Source organism: Hippoglossus hippoglossus, chromosome 16 (assembly GCF_009819705.1).
Source record: "Hippoglossus hippoglossus isolate fHipHip1 chromosome 16, fHipHip1.pri, whole genome shotgun sequence".
Taxonomy (NCBI): domain Eukaryota; kingdom Metazoa; phylum Chordata; class Actinopteri; order Pleuronectiformes; family Pleuronectidae; genus Hippoglossus; species Hippoglossus hippoglossus.
The window spans coordinates 10,673,882-10,690,951 of NC_047166.1; the positions used below are offsets into that span (position 1 = coordinate 10,673,882).

The 17,070-nt window shown below is 47.5% G+C and overlaps 2 protein-coding genes across 4 annotated transcripts; both read left to right on the forward strand.

Moving 5' to 3' along the window:
• The first annotated feature begins 279 nt into the window (after positions 1 to 279).
• On the forward strand, positions 280 to 7,934 carry LOC117777122 (zinc finger CCCH domain-containing protein 13-like). Of its 3 annotated transcripts, none has more exons than XM_034611658.1 (3): positions 280 to 974; positions 4,584 to 5,477; positions 6,351 to 7,934. In XM_034611658.1, the coding sequence occupies exons 2-3, from the start codon at positions 4,788 to 4,790 to the stop codon at positions 7,695 to 7,697; spliced, it is 2,037 nt and encodes a 678-aa protein (XP_034467549.1). In that variant the 5' UTR covers positions 280 to 974; positions 4,584 to 4,787; the 3' UTR covers positions 7,698 to 7,934. The 3 variants fall into 3 exon arrangements, with proteins under 3 accessions (XP_034467549.1, XP_034467551.1, XP_034467550.1); XM_034611660.1 differs by lacking the exon at positions 280 to 974 and adding an exon at positions 1,365 to 1,702; XM_034611659.1 differs by lacking the exon at positions 280 to 974 and adding an exon at positions 3,712 to 4,278.
• LOC117777120 (histone-lysine N-methyltransferase ASH1L-like) lies at positions 7,846 to 16,877 on the forward strand (the record flags this gene model as incomplete). The annotated part of the gene is made up of 12 exons (XM_034611655.1): positions 7,846 to 10,474; positions 11,950 to 12,299; positions 12,484 to 12,657; positions 12,749 to 12,843; positions 12,926 to 12,999; positions 13,100 to 13,144; positions 13,478 to 13,518; positions 13,606 to 13,676; positions 13,768 to 13,943; positions 14,462 to 14,553; positions 14,651 to 14,797; positions 14,879 to 16,877. Coding segments are annotated over 2 exons (2,961 nt in total), but the record flags the coding sequence as incomplete, so codon positions are not given.
• Between the last annotated feature and the right edge of the window lie 193 nt (positions 16,878 to 17,070).

The window sequence follows — 17,070 nt, forward strand, 5'->3', positions numbered from 1 at the left end:
TTTATATAAGTATGAATACTAAAAATAGTCAATGTTTTGTTGTGCATTACACAGATTTTTTTATTTCAACTGCTTGAAAAACAGATGAACTTTTTAATAAGTGCTCAGCCCTGAGCTGCCTTTCCCCCCCACCCCCCTCTCTCTGCTGTGAAGCTCCTGTTACATTACACCATGCAACTTTTCAGCTGCTCTCTCACAATCCTACCAGCCAACCTATTTTAGCCAAGTCGTCGCCATTTTATTAAGCGTCTAAATAGCCCTCCCCGTTCGCCTGTTATGAACCGCAACGAGATCCTGCGCCGTGTTCACCGTTTAATCTCGTCCTCTGCCTCTGACCACATGAAAATGGCCACGCAGTTGCATTCCCGCACATCCAGGCAACCTCTCTCTCTGCTCTGGTAACCACACGCACATACACACACACACACACACATACATACACACACATACACGCACACGTAAACGCACACACACATGCACACACGTACGCTGCCTTCATTGCCTTCAGCAGCGCGTCGTCCTGACACGTTAACAGCCTGTGCGCAAATACGCAAGCGGCACAATCTGAGCCATTACTATCGCGGGAGGGAGCGACGTAACTTTCCCCGAGAGAAAAAGGAGAAGAAGAAGAAGTGGTGGCAGGACAAAAAAATAAAAAACCACCAGCAGCTCCAGTGTAACCAGTCCGCCACCTAGCTGCAGAGACGCGCCGACTGTCGACTGTATGATTATGAAAACACCCGCGCCAATGTTGTTGCACAGCGGGCTCCGCGCTCGGATGGCACCGAAACTCGGCGTTAGGAGGTGTTTTAACCTCCGCTGGCCTCACTTATGCAATCAAAGCAACGTCTAATGCACCAGGAGCTGTCGGCGCGAAGAAGAAGAAGAAGAGGAAGAGGAGGAGAGGAGAGCAGGACAGCAACACCTTCACCTCCTCCTGCCTAAACGCAGTTGGCTCCGGGACGCGCTCTCGGGTAAGTAGCCTACGTAGCCTTATTACGGATTGTCATGGCAGTGTGCGTGAATGTGTGCAGGCCTGACATCAACACAACCAAATCACTGGAGGTTACGGGGATATTTTTTGTGTGTGAGTGCATCCGCTTTGCGCTAATTTTATCCCTTGTTGCTGAGTGTATGTATGCGCCCCCCCCCCCACCCCCACACACACCGTTCTCCGTGCACGGTGATATTTCTTATTTCAATGTTGCTGACACCAGCAGAAGAGCCAGCAGAGGACAGACGGATAGAAGAGAAGGGGAGAAAAAGCAGAGGTGTCTCGGGACTAATCCACAACACAAACCCTGCAAGAGCAAGCACATTTTCATGCTACGTACACCGCCCCCCCCCCCCCCTCCCCCCTCCTAATCCACTTCCATGTTGAGTTTCAACGTGCAACTATGAGTGTGTGTGTGTGTATGTGTGTGTGTGTTTATAGGAGCTCGGATGTGCGATGTATTTCGTTATGGAGGTATAGGAGCGACGACAACAACAACACGTGCATGTGTGTATCATTTGTAAGTGCGACAGCAGAGTGATTTTCAGCGGGTGCGCAAAGTCATCATGGAGAAGGGAGCTCCTGTTGACGTGCCCAGTAAACCAGCGAGAGGCTGCTCCAGTGCGGTTAACACCCCCACTGCTGCCCGTACTGTATCTACAGTAGCAACATCAGTCAGCCTACGCAGCTGCGACCTGGGTACACAATGTACGACCAACACACTTTGAATACACCCCAACTAATATGTGTGTGCGCGCGCGTGTGTGTGTGTGGTCCAGGTATTGCTCCTGCTCTGGGGACCTATATCTGTTTGCTCAGTCACAATATGGGGACTTGTCTTCCTTATGGGGACAAAAATAAAAGTCCACATAACGCGAATCAATAAATTGAAAAGTGAAGACATGATTTAAGGCTAAGTTTAGGTGTAGTTTAGGGTCAGGGTAAAGGTAAGGGTTTAGGGTAAGGCAAGTAGTAACTGGTTAAGGCTATTTTAGTGTTCGGGTTAGTTTAGGGGACAATACATTCAAACACCTGCAGATGCTGAGAAGGCACAGGCACAGATTTATATATTTGTCCATCTGTTATGTGAAAAACAGGTTAGGGGACAGAGCGGGGGGGGGTTAAGTTAGTGTTAGAGGACGAGGCAAGGTGTTATGGTTATGGTTAGAAGACAGGGCAGGGGGTTAAGGTTAGCGTTAGGGAATGGGGCACGGGGTTAAGGTTAGGTTAAGGGACAGGGCAGGGCTAACCCCTGGATATGGAAATTTAAAAAAACAGAAAGGAGGTAAGTGAGTTAATAGGTGCATATGCAGACCAAATTAGTTGGGATTAGAGTAAGGGTTAGGATTAGGTATGCATGTAGGGTTTGGATTAGGGAGAGGCAAGTAGTAGCCTAATTACAGTTAAGGTTAGAGTAAGTCTCCAGCAACTGACTTGAGACTTGTCTTATGGGGACAAAAATCAAGTACCCATAACGTAAATCGTTAAATTTCAAGGTGAGGTGTGTGTGTGTGAGGAGGAGGGAGACTGAAGTGAAAACATCCCTGAACATATGGAGCATCACCCACTGTGTGAGGCTTCATGGTTCATATGTGAGATGCCAACACAGCAACCGGATTTCCAGGGGGCAGCGCGGCCATGCTCCTGCTGTTGTCAGGCAGATGACAATGGTGCTGTAGTTATTGATGATAACACCGTCATGGGATGCTGATGATGGCTGGAAATATGGTGGGCCGTTATCATGATTTAATCGTCTCCTCGGCGCTGCCAAGGAGCCAACACGGACTACAGTGTCAAGTCCACCCATCATCCTGTCACTGGGAAAAGCTTCTGGTCTAATGTTAGAATAATTCAGAGTTATGTTTGAGCGGTATAGCTGTGGAGAGTATAAAAAGCTATTAGTATGCACTTTGACTCAGGTTGAATGGACTTGCCCTTTTAGGTTTGCAAACCTGCAACTCTAATTCTGTTTTTAGAGTCACTTTGCACAATTTGATCATAACTCGTATGACTCCAGATTTCTCCTCATGCCCTGATTCCTCCTCAGTTTGCACCTCTTCATACAGGTCAGGCTTCTGGAGTAGAGGTCATGATAAAAAGTGGCTGCTGTGATTTAAGAGGACCGCTGTCCATCTCTGTGCTCATTTTTATTTCACTGTGAGGAGGAGGTTTGGCCTTGGAAATGCTTTCCAATACGGTTGCATAACAGCAAGTTATTGGAACAGATGTTGATTTGAGCTCGGCGTGATTCAAGGAAAAAAAGGTTTGGGTGTGGGGGGACCAGGAGGCACGAGAGATAGCCCACTGAGCTCTTGAATGAAAATATTATCGGAGATGCAGTTGTAAGTTTAAGGGGGCCGTTTGACGTGTTGAGAGACAGATGAGCTATTTCATAAGAGGCTCTCAGGAGCAATTTGCAGGAATGCTTGGCAGGGTGTGTTTGATTAGAAAACGGATGAGTGTCTTTCTTAATGAGAGAGAATAATGAAGGAAGCATGACAGAAGATGCTGCTTCCCTATCCCCGATACGTTGGGTCGAAAACCGGACTGAACATGGTGCGAGTGAGAGTGAAAGTTTTCCTGGTGAGGAGAATGTTATTTTAGGGTGTGTTGCTCTGCTGTAATGTCACATTAAAAGTCCATTTACAATGGGGTCAATGAAAAGCTTACTTGACTTAGAGGAAGCAATGGGAGGAGGAGGAATTTGCACTCCTTTCCAAAAATAAGTTTTACCCTTTCCTACGGATTTGTGTTACCACTACTGAAAAAGGGGGAGGAGGGGAACGGTCGGACCGTGAATAGAGGGATTTAGGCAGGAGAGGAGAAAAAGAACGAAGCGGAGGAGGAAATATGGTTCTGATTAACATGGATACAGTGCATGAGTTGACCATTTTACTGTGTGGTCTACAGGGAGAGAGCGAGAGGAGAGTGGATGGGACTAATAGAGAATGCATGCAAACGCTTTCTGCCAAACATGAAGAGGGGAGTTTCGGAGAGAAAAGACAGTACAGCAGAGGGAAGGGTGGGAGGAGAAGTGCTAGTGGGAGTAGCTGAGAACAGAAGGCGCAAAGACAGTGGGGAGAGGAGGGGAGGAGACTGGATCAAGTGTTTGAATTAGTCGGGAGCTGATTGATTGATATATTGATTTGAGAAAGAGGACGCAGGGTATAAAGGTTGGAACATAAGTAAAAGCGTAGAGGTTTAACGAGCGTTTGCTGTCGTTCAGAGTTGCCGTTGTCTATGGATTATCGGAGAAAACTATCTGACCGTGATTTTGAAAGAATGTGAGTAGGTCTTTCTTTCCCGTTAGTGCCGACGTTCTGGGAAACGGCCGCGTTGATTGGTCCCGTGGGTTTTCTGTATGATGAGATCATCTCTGTGGACACACACTTTACCACCTCTCTACAGCTGCCTGCAGGAAGGGGACTTTCCCCTCGATTCCCGTACTTCTGCTATTCTGCATCTGAGCTCACTGAAATGACTAATCACTGGCCTCTCTATCTTTCTGTTTCTGTCTGTCCCCTCTCTCTTTCTCTCTTTCTCTCTTTCTCTCTTTCTCTCTCTCTGCCTCAACCTTACTCCCTCTCAGTTGGAGCTGAAAAGAGAAGAGAGAGACCTTGGCTGGACGAGGACACCCAACTGCGCCTGCTGTTTTAGGATATCCTTTTGGAAATCTCCTGATCTAGACCTGCATTTAGCCCATTGACCCTTGACCCCATCAACACCAACAAGTACATTTGAGTGTTATACTGGGCACCCCACTGCATCCTGCTTCTCCCCCCTGACTTCTCTGATGGACCAGAGAGTGAAGGGGGGAACCCCTCCATCCACAAACTCCAATCTGGACCCCACCTCTGCTCCTGAGGACTCTGAACAGGACCATGTGGCAGAGAAAAAGAGAGGAAGAGGTGATGGGGAGAATGGAGATGTGGGGAAAAAGGAGGAGGAGAAAAAGGGAGCAGGAAGGAAGAGAGAAGGGGACAAGGGGGCAGTGCTGGAGTTGCTCATCGAGGGGCGCTGTGGAAGTGCAGGGCAGCAACAGCTTCAGATCTCTGGCAGAGAGACCAGCTGCCCTGAGGGGAATGTGCGACTCCGGATCGGGCTCCAGGCCAAACGCACCAAGAAACCGCCCAAGATCTTGGAGAGCTACGTCTGCAAACCCACCATCAGGACCTATCAGAGACAAGGCAGGGGGGGACTGTCGAGGGTGGATGGTGAAGGGGGTGTGGGGCAACAGAGCAAAACCAGCTCTACCCCAGATGAGACAACCAGAGAGCAGCGCTCAAGCTTGGATGCTGTCCAGACCACATCCAAACAAACTGCATCTGCTGCTTCACCACAACTGGCCTCATCATTATCCTCGTCATCATCATCATCATCTTCGTCATCGCAGCCACTGTCATTATCATCAACATTTGCTGCAGCTACCACCCCAGCCTCAGTCCCTGCCACTGCCAGCCAGGGGACAAAGTCTGCCAAACAGGTAAGTTAAGGACAAAGGCAATTTTCCTCACCCACGCACAGATTACTTCATGTCAGCTGCCGATCTCAAACCTGTTATTAGCTGAATTTACCTGGAAAAAGAGTTACAGGTAGTTTAGGCATTTAGATGTTATGGAACATCTGTGCTTTAGCTTTGTTTAGTTTTTTGTAGATAACCATGGTGCAAAATCGCCCTAACTATATGCTCAGTAATAATAAGGTCAAACGAGCTATTGTCTCAGTGCAGCACATTTAATAAACACACCTATAAATAGGACAACAGCACGGCAACCACTTGGAGCTATTACAGACATTGGTCCATCAGTCCTTATGACAATCACCCGAGGGGAAGCTTATTGCTTTAGCTGCACAAACACCACTCAGACTGCAGCATACCAAAATTACAGGACAAGTATGAAATGTCAAGCCTTCTCATCTGTATTAGTGGCAATTTATAGCTACCAATAGCACAGCTTTCTCTCTCTCTTTCCGTCTCTGCCAGGCTCTCTATATCTGTCCCTCTCTTCTATTTTTACATCCCCTCTTTTCTCTACCTGCTCTCATTTATCTTTCACTCCCCCTTCTGTCCCTGTCCCACTCCCTTCCTCGCGGTTTCTCTGCCTTTGTATTTCTCCTTTCTGTGTCAGCCCCATTCCTGTTTCCATCACCTCACTCTCTCCTTCTCCACAGTTTGCCCTCTTTTCTCTGCCTGATTGAGTCATTTTGTTCTCACTCTCTTTTAATGGTCAGACAAAAACAAAAGCATTTCAGTTATTGTCTCTTCCCCATTGTCCTTCACTGTTGTCAACAGCAAACTAATGGATGTCACAGCCTTTGCAGTCTATGACAGAGATTGCATGTTTGCATTCCCCAGGTTCCTACCAAACTGGCCAATAAGACAGAGGTGAATTCAAATGGCTCATCTGAGAAAGTGAAGAAAGAGAAGCTTCCTACTGTCAATGGCCAGCCTTTTCCTGCAGGACACAAACCCTGCTCACCCACAACCGACCAGACAGCTTCAACTACTCCTTCCACCACATGCATCCAGACACCTTCTGCATCGGAGACCAGAAATGAAGGAAACGCCACCAAGAAGCATAATGGTTTGGTACAGACAGCGAGACAGAAGGGACTATCAAATGGGAAATGCTGTGCCGACATTCTTGGCACTTCCTTGTCATCAAGAATTAAAGTTGGAAAACACAGCAGTTCTTCCTCTGTTTCTTCCATGGACTCTACGACAAGACCTCCAGTTTCCACCAGCTCCCATAAAGAACTTAGCCTGTCTAACAAGAGTAGGCCAGACTCTCCGTCAGTCACATCGAAACCACAGTCCTCCCCCGCTGCGGAGCTCTCCTCTACCCAATCCCAAGATCAGAATGTCTCTCTACAGACATCACTAGAGAAAAAGAGAGAGAAAGAGAAGAAATCAAAGAAAGACAAACGGAAAGACAAAAAATCCAAGCGCGATAGGTTGGTAGTTGAAAGAGCGAAGACTGAGAGCAGAAAGGAGGAGGGCAAGAAGAAGAAAAAGGAGAAAGGGAAAGAGGGAAAATCAAGGCATGGTAAAGAAAAAGTTGAAAGACATAGGAGTGATGATATGTGGAGAGATGAACTAAAGGCTGAAAGAGCAAAGGCTGAGAAAAAGAGGGATAAGCTTAGCCCAGAGAGACAAAGAGCAGAAGACAATAATCCAAAATGTGGAGAAACAGTTGATAAACTAGATAAAGTACTGAATCCAAGCAGAGCAGAAGAGAAAGACAAGACAGATGACAGTTGTAAGTCAGTTAAACAAGCTGAGTCCATAACAACAGGTGACGCAAGTAAATCAAAAGAACAAGAAAGACATTCAGTTGTGCCTCCAAGCCACCCCTCTTCTTCTGCTCCTCCCTCTCTGCCCGCCCCCTCTACCCGTGCCCCCATTTCTCCCCCTTCTTTCCCCCAAGAGCAAGACAGCCGACCACTCAAGAAACGTAAGGCTAGACGGCCCAGCTGGACCAAGCTGGTGCACCGAGCTCAGAGGGCAGAAAATTATGAAGCCGCCTCAGATTCCCAACATAATCCTTCACAAAATTTCTCCCAGAACCCCAAGACATCCCTTCCTGCCAAGGCCACTTTCCAACCGACCGATGACTCGCACCCAACGTCTATCTCCTTAAGCAGCAGCTCCTCCCTCTCTCTTCTGCAACCAAACCTCCATCCCCAAAGCACCCAATTTTAGATCCTAGCCCCCCTGCATCCAGATGCCCCATAACTCCTGCCCGAAAAAGGGGCCGGCCTAAATCCCACAGCTCTAGTTTAGATGAGCATCCCCCTAGACTTTCACTGAATGCTATCCCAGCAGAGGAGCCTCTTCTGGGGTGTAACGGAGTTCAGAAAGCCCCTCTACTGGAGCCAAATCCAATACTGCAGTGTGCCGCTCAGTCTCAATCCAGCCCCAAGAAGCGTGGCCGTCCTCCCAAACGACCCCTCCAGAGGAACAGAATGGAGATGCACTGAATCCCACTGATGATACAGACGGGAGTAAAGATTTTCATGCTCCTGATAAGGGGAACAGAAAGCTAAAGATCAGGAGGCTCATTAATGAGATGAAGAAAAGAAAGAAGAGGAGACTTCACAAGGTAATGCTGTCTGGGTACGTTGGAAAGGAGGGAAGGGGAGTAGAGGCAGCAGATGGCGAGACCTCTCTGAGAACGTGTAAATCAATAGACGCTACAACAGTGCATACGTTCTCAGCCCTGTCCTCCTCCTTTGGGAGCAAGCTGGGCCCTCAGATCAATGTGAGCAAGAGAGGGACCATCTACATGGGCAAGAGACGAGGACGCAAGCCTAAAGTCCAAACAGCTAACCTGAATTCCAACTCCCAGAGCTCCACTCAGTCGAGTCTGTTTACCAGTCCTTCTGAAACATCTCTCTTCTCGTCTAACCAGCCCCAGCCTCCTGCTTCTCACCCCTTTCCCTCCCCATCTCTTACCCACTCTAGTGGGGCCCAGAGTCCCTACAGTGAGGGCAGCATGGCAGAACCAACGTCTTCCCTACTATTTTCTCACCCCTTCTCCCTCCCTTCCCCATCATCATCCTGTACCTCCCCGCGTCCTCCCTCCTCCTCTTCCCTCTCTCCCTTTGTAAAGAAGAGTTGTCCATGTCAGGGAAGGCTTCACTTCCCCTTTCACCAGTCTACATGTAAGCTCTCCTGTCCCATCCCGCCACTGCATCACACACCTGGCTCCCCTGGCCACCTCAAAGACGCCACCCCCTCCCCCAGGAGTGAATCACAGAGCGAAGAGACACTGCCTAGCGACAGCGGAATCGGAATGGATAACAACAGTGTTTCTGAGCGAGGGGAGGTGAGGGGAGCTCGAGGCATTCTCAGGTTGGGGTCAGGAATGATGCTTGGGGGTCAAAGACACCCCTCCTCTCTTGTGGACCGTCCCTCTCCTGTCTCCTCACCCCCCTCTCATATCCCCAGACACACAAACTCAATCAGCAACTCAAGTAATGTAGAGCGGCACAGAGACAGACACCGGCACAGGCGGAGAGATTATGACTGTTCCTCTTCCTGTACATGCTTGTGCCCCTGCCCAGGACACAATAAGTGCAGTCATTCAGACTATTATCCTTGCCTTGGGCACAATGCACTGAAGAGACAGAAAAATAAACACAAAAAGAAGCACCAGCAGCTGCACATGCAGGATCCAGAGTTTCTGGCCGAACTCGAAGACCTGATCGGTCAATTCAGTGAGGTCCACATCGGTAGGCGAAGTTGGGTGAGGACAGGTCTGGGACAGGGCTTTGATGGGAGTGGGACTTCTGCAGGAGGAAGGCGCCATCACCCCTCCTCCCATCCTCTCCGCTCCAACATCTTCAGGATCAATCTGAATGGTTTCTACTCTCCTCACCCTTCGTCTTACGCTTCTAATCCCTCCTTCTCCCCCCAGCCTTTCTACCCCTGCCAGCAAGTGCATTGTAACAGGAAGCCTGATCGCAGACAGTGTGGCTGCCCCTCAAAGTTCCAGGAGACCATTGAAAACATGGGCTTTTACAGCGGCTATCCCCCAGCCACAACACTTTACCACCACCTCCCTAACTCCTACCCGCTTCCCTCTCCTCACCAGTATGCCACCCATCAGCCCCACCATGCCCACTTCCTCCTCAACCCCGCCAGATTCCACAGACGCAGGAGCAGGTTGCTGAGAGAAGGAGCGTTAGGAGGAGAGGTTGAGGGAGATATAGGAGGAGGAGGCAGTGGAGGAAGCCCACATCTCAGCTCAGGGTTCGCACCCAGCCTTTCGTGTGGCTGTGGGAGGAGTGATCACAAACACAAACATAAACATCGTCACCGGCACTGCGAGCGAGACATGGATGATGAGGAGGAGTTACACGGGGACGAGGAGGAAGACAGCATGGAGCGAGAGGGATTGGCCAGTTCCAAGTCCAGGTCTGGGTTCATTTTGGGGCAAGGAGATGTAGGAAGGAAAGGGACAAGAGGAATGGGGAGCATGCTTTCCAAAGAATCACCTTGGTTGTGTGAGAATGGAAATGATTCCTTCTCCTCTGCTGCTGCCGCCACATCATCATCATCGTCTTCCTCAGCTGAGAGGTACAAACACATGTCTCTCACCTCACTGGGGCTGGGTTCCTCTCACCTGTCTTCATTCGGAGGAGGCTGGGGCGGTCTGGGTCAGAGCTGGATGAAATTCGGCAGCCTGGGAGGGCCAGGATTTGGAAACTCAAACCCCAGCTGGAGGGGCTTCACTGCGGAGCAACGCACAGGCAGACTGATCGCATCAGACGGAGAGGACGAAGATGGTGAGGACTTTCAAGAGTCACACCTGTACAGGACGCCCCCTTCCCCAACGCACACCAACCTGTTCACATCTGCCGCCATGGCAACAGGAGGCAGGGGCCCGAGGAGTGGATTGGCCAGCAGGAATTCAGGAAGTGAAGAGAGGTCATGGAGGAGAGACGAGCCAGCTTGGAGAGAGAGGAGAGAATCAGGTGAGGATGCATGAATGACTTAATCTATACAAATGTGAATGAATAGATCAAAATTAGGTTATTTTAGCAGTAGTGCTAAAGTTGTTGCTTACACTTGGATGTAGTAGCACTGTTTTGAATTTCAGTGGATGGAAACTGTGATAAATGCTTCATCAGTTGCACAGTTGTATTCGCTGATTATTTCATCTCCAGAAAATATGAATGTTCAGAAAACTGGCAGTCATTTAGATGATGTGGGGGATCTAACATCAACTGTGCCTACCATTGAAATACAACAATAGCAACCAAATTGTGACAGCTAGTTGAGTAAATAAGTTTTATGCCAAGAGTCTTTTTACAGCGGCTCAGCATGACAGATTTTTATATTTGCACTGAAACGAGCGTGTGGCACCAGGAGTTTACCCAATATAGTGACAGCATGGCTTTTTTCTCAGGTGGTGTGGAGCCTCACATCAAAGCCTTGGAGGGTGTCTGAGGAAATCAGACTTTTTATAGTCAATTTCAGGACTCCTTCTGCTGTGCAGGGGACGTGCCTGACACACGCACACACACACACACACACACACACACAAATGCAACCACTCAGCAACTACTCTCTGTTGGAATTTTTATATAGTGTTAGAGCAGGAGGGAGCAGCATCTCGATGGGAATCTGCCAGAAAATCTTTGAATCTTCCCCGGTCTGCAGCGAACCGCACACTGTTGCAGCCCCGGGCTACCCAGTGAACACAGTCATTAGTTAACCACCAAATTGGCTATTTAAAGACTGGCCTATTCCTCACTGCCGGCCAAAAGCGGCCTATTTGACTTGGAAAAATCCAATAAGGCTCGATTGGTCAGTCTTGTCAGGGACTGTGGAAAATGGAAGAAAAAGATGAATGACCTCAGGAGTGATTGATGAAGGAAAAGCACGGGGGGTCAGAGCTGGGGCAAAGAGAACTTGTGAGGGGAAGCGTGTTGTTTTTGTGGAATTCATGTGACATCAGTTCATCATCTAACCAAACACACATGTTTTCAAGTACAGCGTGCTAGCATGGGCACATTCACACACACTTTTTCAATCTCTCTCTGTCTGCTCAGCCCTTTGAGATTGTTTGCCACATTAACTGAATCGGCAAAAACAATTTGTGTGCAAGAGTGCATATGTGTGCATGCTCACAGTGAAAAGTATACATGCAGCACAGGTATGGGGTCCGTTCTTCTTTGTGTGTGTGTGTGTGTGTGTGTGTGTGTGTGTGCAGATAAATCACTTGTTAATGCATTTCCCAGAAGTGATCTGGTCAGAGGAAATGTTGTGACTCACCTAATCTGCGGCCCGTCCACATGACTCAGCGTAGACTGGCTTCACCTCACACCTCCTGCTGCCTCAATCACTGATCCACATCTGTCTCATTTCCTCTCCGCCACTTACACCCCACCCTCCCCTCCTGCCTCATCCCCTCCCTCCCTCTTTCTGTTTATTTCAATGACGGCAGGTTTACAAGGTGACTCGAGAAGCCGGGGGCAGCAGAAAAGTGTGCCAACACCAGACAGTGTGGCGGTGAAAAACAAAAGAAGGCCAGGACGGCCCAGGAAGCACCCACTGCCCTTCACTGTATCCTCCCCCGCACACCCATCCGCAGCTCCCTCCATGTCATCACTCGACCTCTTGCCAGGACACAACCACAACAGAGATGGACAAGGAGTTGGAGGGAGAAAAGAGGAGCGGGTGCCAGAGAGAGATCGAGGAGGCGACACGGTGCAGCAGGTGACAGAGTCAGAGCTGCAGGCTCGGAGGAAGAGAGGCCGAAGAGGAAAAACACGGTGACTCTCCCTGTCATCAGAGGTAAACGCTCACAACTGCATCAAAAGGGAACCTGAGCTGGTTGATTTGAAAATTCAATACAACCACTCACTATCACTATATTAACCTATTGTTTTCAGCACTGTGTGCTAAACCAGTGCCTTTTCTTTCTTTCTCTTTTTCCTCTCTATCATTCTATCTCTCTCTCTTCATGCTTTCCTTTTAGTGTCACTGTGGATAATCCCGAGTGTGACGCCCTCCCTGAATGTTTCGAACAAACGGATGTGGACCAGGCTCCGTCCCAGCCAGTAACCATCCAAAGAGAGGAGAGAGCTGATAGTCCTCCCAGGAAAATGTTTCTGAGGGCGGGTCTTTACTCAGATGATTATAAAACTACAGAGTGAGTAGTAGTAGATTTCATAACAAGCTATTCTAATAATTTTAACATTGTCAGGTTTTCTGTTTATTAATTTTTTGGTAGTCTCTCCTAGCCCCCCCTCTCAAGCAGAGCAGATTTGCAGAGAGAGTTTGGAGTACACACCTGGGGAGCAGGAGTACACACTTTTACCTGCTCCCATGCATGTCGGTAAGTAGAGAAGAAAATGCAAACACTGCTGTACTTTGTCGCAGCTGCGATCGTCCATCTAAACTCCCTCTGCGTCCTCAAGGGAAGTACCTGAGGCTGAAGCGGATTCATTTCCAGCTACCCTACGATGTTATGTGGTTGTGGCAGAACAACCAGGTATATAGCACCACATCGCACAGAGAGGACAGAGTTAAAAGTAGATTTTTGGAGTGTAATAATTACACAGGGATGTAATTCTCATCTTATTTGGTTACAGCTTCACAGCCAGCCTGCTGTCCACTGAAGAGGAAGCGGCGTTACTGTGAGTCCTGATTATTACCTCTGCCAAGGAGGTTATGTTTCATCTGGGTTTATTTGTTAGCTAGCAGGATTGAGCAAAAAATACTCAACTGATTTCCATGAAACTTGTTGAGGTGTGGGACATGACCAAGGAGTACCCATTCAATTTTGCTGATGATCCAGATCAGGATCAGGATTTTTGTGTCTGCAATTTGTGCAGATACAAATACAAATATGCATCTAGTGATTTCGAAAGAGGAGGGCCATTCTAGTTTGATGTGTTATCGTCAGGTTTAGTTGATGGGTCTGATCAATTCTCTCATATCCTTTCTTTCTCTCTTTCTGTTTCCCTCAGGCCGACTGAAGGAGAGATCTCTATCCTCTCACCTGACAGCGGTAAGTTCATGAGGAGAAATGTCCAAGAGTGAAACTTAAATAGTTTGTTCTATAAATCTCACTCGCCATTTGCTTTTTCTTGTACAGGATGAGAGCTCCAGTGACATTACCAGCCTGTTCCCTCACCTCAACATGGAGCCTCTGACCAGCACTGAGAGGTATGGAGAGAACGCAGCGACTCACATTTCAGGATAAAACTACTTGATGTCAGCGTGGACGGCTAATTTCTCTCCCTGTATGTCTGGCCAGGAGCTTTGTGGTGAAACACCACGTGTTCCTTGTGAGGAACTGGGAGCTCATGAGAGACAGACAGACCCGACTGAGGATAGAGAGGGAGAGGGAGAGAGATGCAGAGGGGGAGGAGAGGGACTCTCGGCATCTGTCCTGCGACGGAGCCAGTGGGGACGACAGCCACATCAAGTCAGGTCCATGAAGCAAGTGTGTGTGTTAGTTTTCGTTTCTGTAGGTGTTCGTGTATGCATTCGCGGTTCTTCTCTATACATTTTCATACAGTTCATGTGTATGGACTCCCTTTTGTGTCCTGTGTTTGTGTCTTTAACTTTGTGTGTGTTTGTGTGCGTGCGTGTGTGTGTGTGTTCTGCTCACAGCTCGTCATCCTCATATTTGGCTTGTCTCTCCATATCACAGTCAGCAGCACAAACTAAGCAGTTTTCCAACCACAGAATTTCAGCCTGCAGAAATGTTTCCCCGTTTCTGTCATCCCCTCCTGGTATCCAAAAACCCAGCAGGCATCAACTTTCCCCATTAGCAGTGAAACCACACAGTTTCCACCAAAGCCTCCCTGACTGATTGCGGATAAGAGTCAAGGGGATATAAGTACATTAGCATAATTACAGATCAGTAAAAAAAGAAAGCGATGACGTGCTCTTTTCTCTCCTGACTCCACTAACATACAGTCCGCTGTTTGACCTCTGACCCTCAGATCAGCCAGTGGGGGTGGAGGTGACGGATATCAGCAGTGACCCTCTGCATCAGAGTCAGGACACCTCCAGCTCGCTCACTGCCTGCCCCTTTGTGAGTCGACATTGCTACCCATGGAAAAAAAATACGTAATTCCTTTTTGTGAATGCAAATCTCCAAGACGATAAAAATCTGTTTTTGCTCACCACAGCCCCACAAAACCCAGAACAGACCAGAGGAGGAGGAGGGACGGAAGGATAGTCTAGGGGAGGAAGAGGTCTGCAGCAGAGAACAGAGGAGGAGACGGCTCAACGATTTTACTTTTGACCCTGCAGCATTCATAAGCTAACGGAGGCCGGTGAGCAGAGCAACACATACAGGAAGAGGACTCTGAGATGTATATGCATTGTTTTGTTGACAGTATCTTGCCTTTATGTAGGTGGGACCACTCTGCAAGGGGGACCAGGCCCACCACCGGACAGACAGACACCAAACTGATGTCACAGCACTACTATCAACAGTGGTAGTGCCACAGAGGAAAAGCAAGAAAGGAAGAAGAGAGCCGGAGAATCACAGAGGCTGAAAAATGCAAGAAAGACAAATCGCACACGAACAGATGAGTGTGTTGAACCCGCTCTGAAGGGCATCACACCAAGGATGAAACCATGGCAACGCATCTTTTGTCCAAGCGGCAAGGGATGAGAGAAGCGGAAAGAGACTGTCCCGGATGGAGAGAGAGAGAAACAGACCAGCTGAGATGAATTTGCACTAGTGCTGGATGAACAAGCACACTAAAGATTGTATGTATGCTGAGTGGACACACTATAAATGCACACACACATACATTTTGACTGCTCTTACTTCAGCACCTTAAGCAAACTGGGAGAGAGACATTTGCTCACTGATTGAAAGTGGACGTATGTAAGTGCTCAGAATTTCGGCGAGACAAGGAGCTCACAAACTGCCCCGGGGGGAACTCAAATGTAGCCTGGGCACCTAAGTAGGTCAAAATTGAACCCTCGTTTTTGCTTGTTAGGCTTTCAAAGTCACATTGCACCTTTGGGGAAACTACACGAGGAGAAAGCGAGCCAGTTAAAAATCTGTTGAGGCAGTGTTAAGGTTGTTTTTTTTCTTCACTTTACCGAGACAGTGTCTGCTATGTACCAGTGAATAGGCAGGGGAGGGGGGCGGGCTTAGCGATAGGAATTTTGGCATCGCCGCTAGAGAATTTCTAATGAGGTTTTAAGAAAGAAGTTATTTTTGAAAAAAAAAAAAAAAAAAAGAGAAGGCAGCTTGAGAACTGTCTGCAGCAGCAATGGACAAAATATATTCATGATAGGAATGTTTATTGTTATTGACTATTTTCAGTATTGCTTCCTGGGTGAGGGAGGGAGGGAGAGGGGTGACAAAAGAGTAACAAAAAAAGTGTGTCTGTTTACTTCAGACTGCCTTTGAGAATGTTTCGCTCTTTGCTCCAGAGCATTGACAATCAGAATGTGCTCGGAGGGTGAGGAAGACAAAGACGAGAGGAAAGGGAATAAAAAACGGATTGGCCCCCAAAATGCTCTGTAGAAGTGCCATGTTGTCTTGTGTATGTACCTAAGTGAACTCATGCAGTCTTTAAAAGCAATATCTCTTCTGATAAGAACTATATAAGGACTTCCTTTGTTATGTTTATTTTTTATTTTTTAAGTTGTGAATATTTGAGGTCGACTTTTCTGTACAGATGCGCCGTAGATTGTTCTCATCTTAGAAGCATCGGGCCGAGTAACCATAAGCGTTTAGTTTCATGTGAATGTACATAGAGAGAGACCTGTTTTCCTTCTATCTGCAGTAGCGTGCAAAATTAGTATTATACCTGACAATACTATCTGGATTATACATAAAGGTTATAATCAAATCTACCATTTACTAAGATGTTTTTAAAGCAGATATACAGCTGACCAATATATCAGACATTTCTCCTTAAAATTGACTATGATTGTATATGATTTTTTTGTAGAACTACATCATTTCTTTCTTTTTTTGCCGAGCATACTCCTTTTTTAATTGGTCAGACAATCAGTGACAGTGAATTAGTTTTTTCCAGTGTTACATTTTAAGCTCTCTTTTCTGTAGTGCGGCTTCTAGTTACAAGCCAAGAAAGTGCAATTTCTTTGACTGTTTACATACCGTATGTATATTTTTCCTCTTTCCTTTTTTAACTAAGAGCACTACGTTATTGCCAGTGGATGATTAACTTTATAGCAAAGGTACACACATACAGAGTTATTTATCTAGTTTGCATGACATGTAACCTTTGCCTGTTGCCTCCGATAACATGCATCTGAAAACAAAACATCAACCAACAGTTATAACTCAACGCCATAGAATGTCAGCTCAGATGTTTCGCCTCTATATCCATAATAATAAAAGCATTTTATGTCGACTAGTACTAACCCTGCAGAGTCTGCGTGTGTCAGTTACAAAACCTCCTTCCTGTTGTGTGTGTGTGTGTGTTTGTGGTTGTGCTGCAGTGATGTTAATCAGCTTGAGCTAACAGTGCTATCTAGTGGTGTCAGATTGTATATCTCACCCCGTGTTGTCCTCCATAATGACCCACAATGGAGGACACTGTCAAAAGAACCCTGT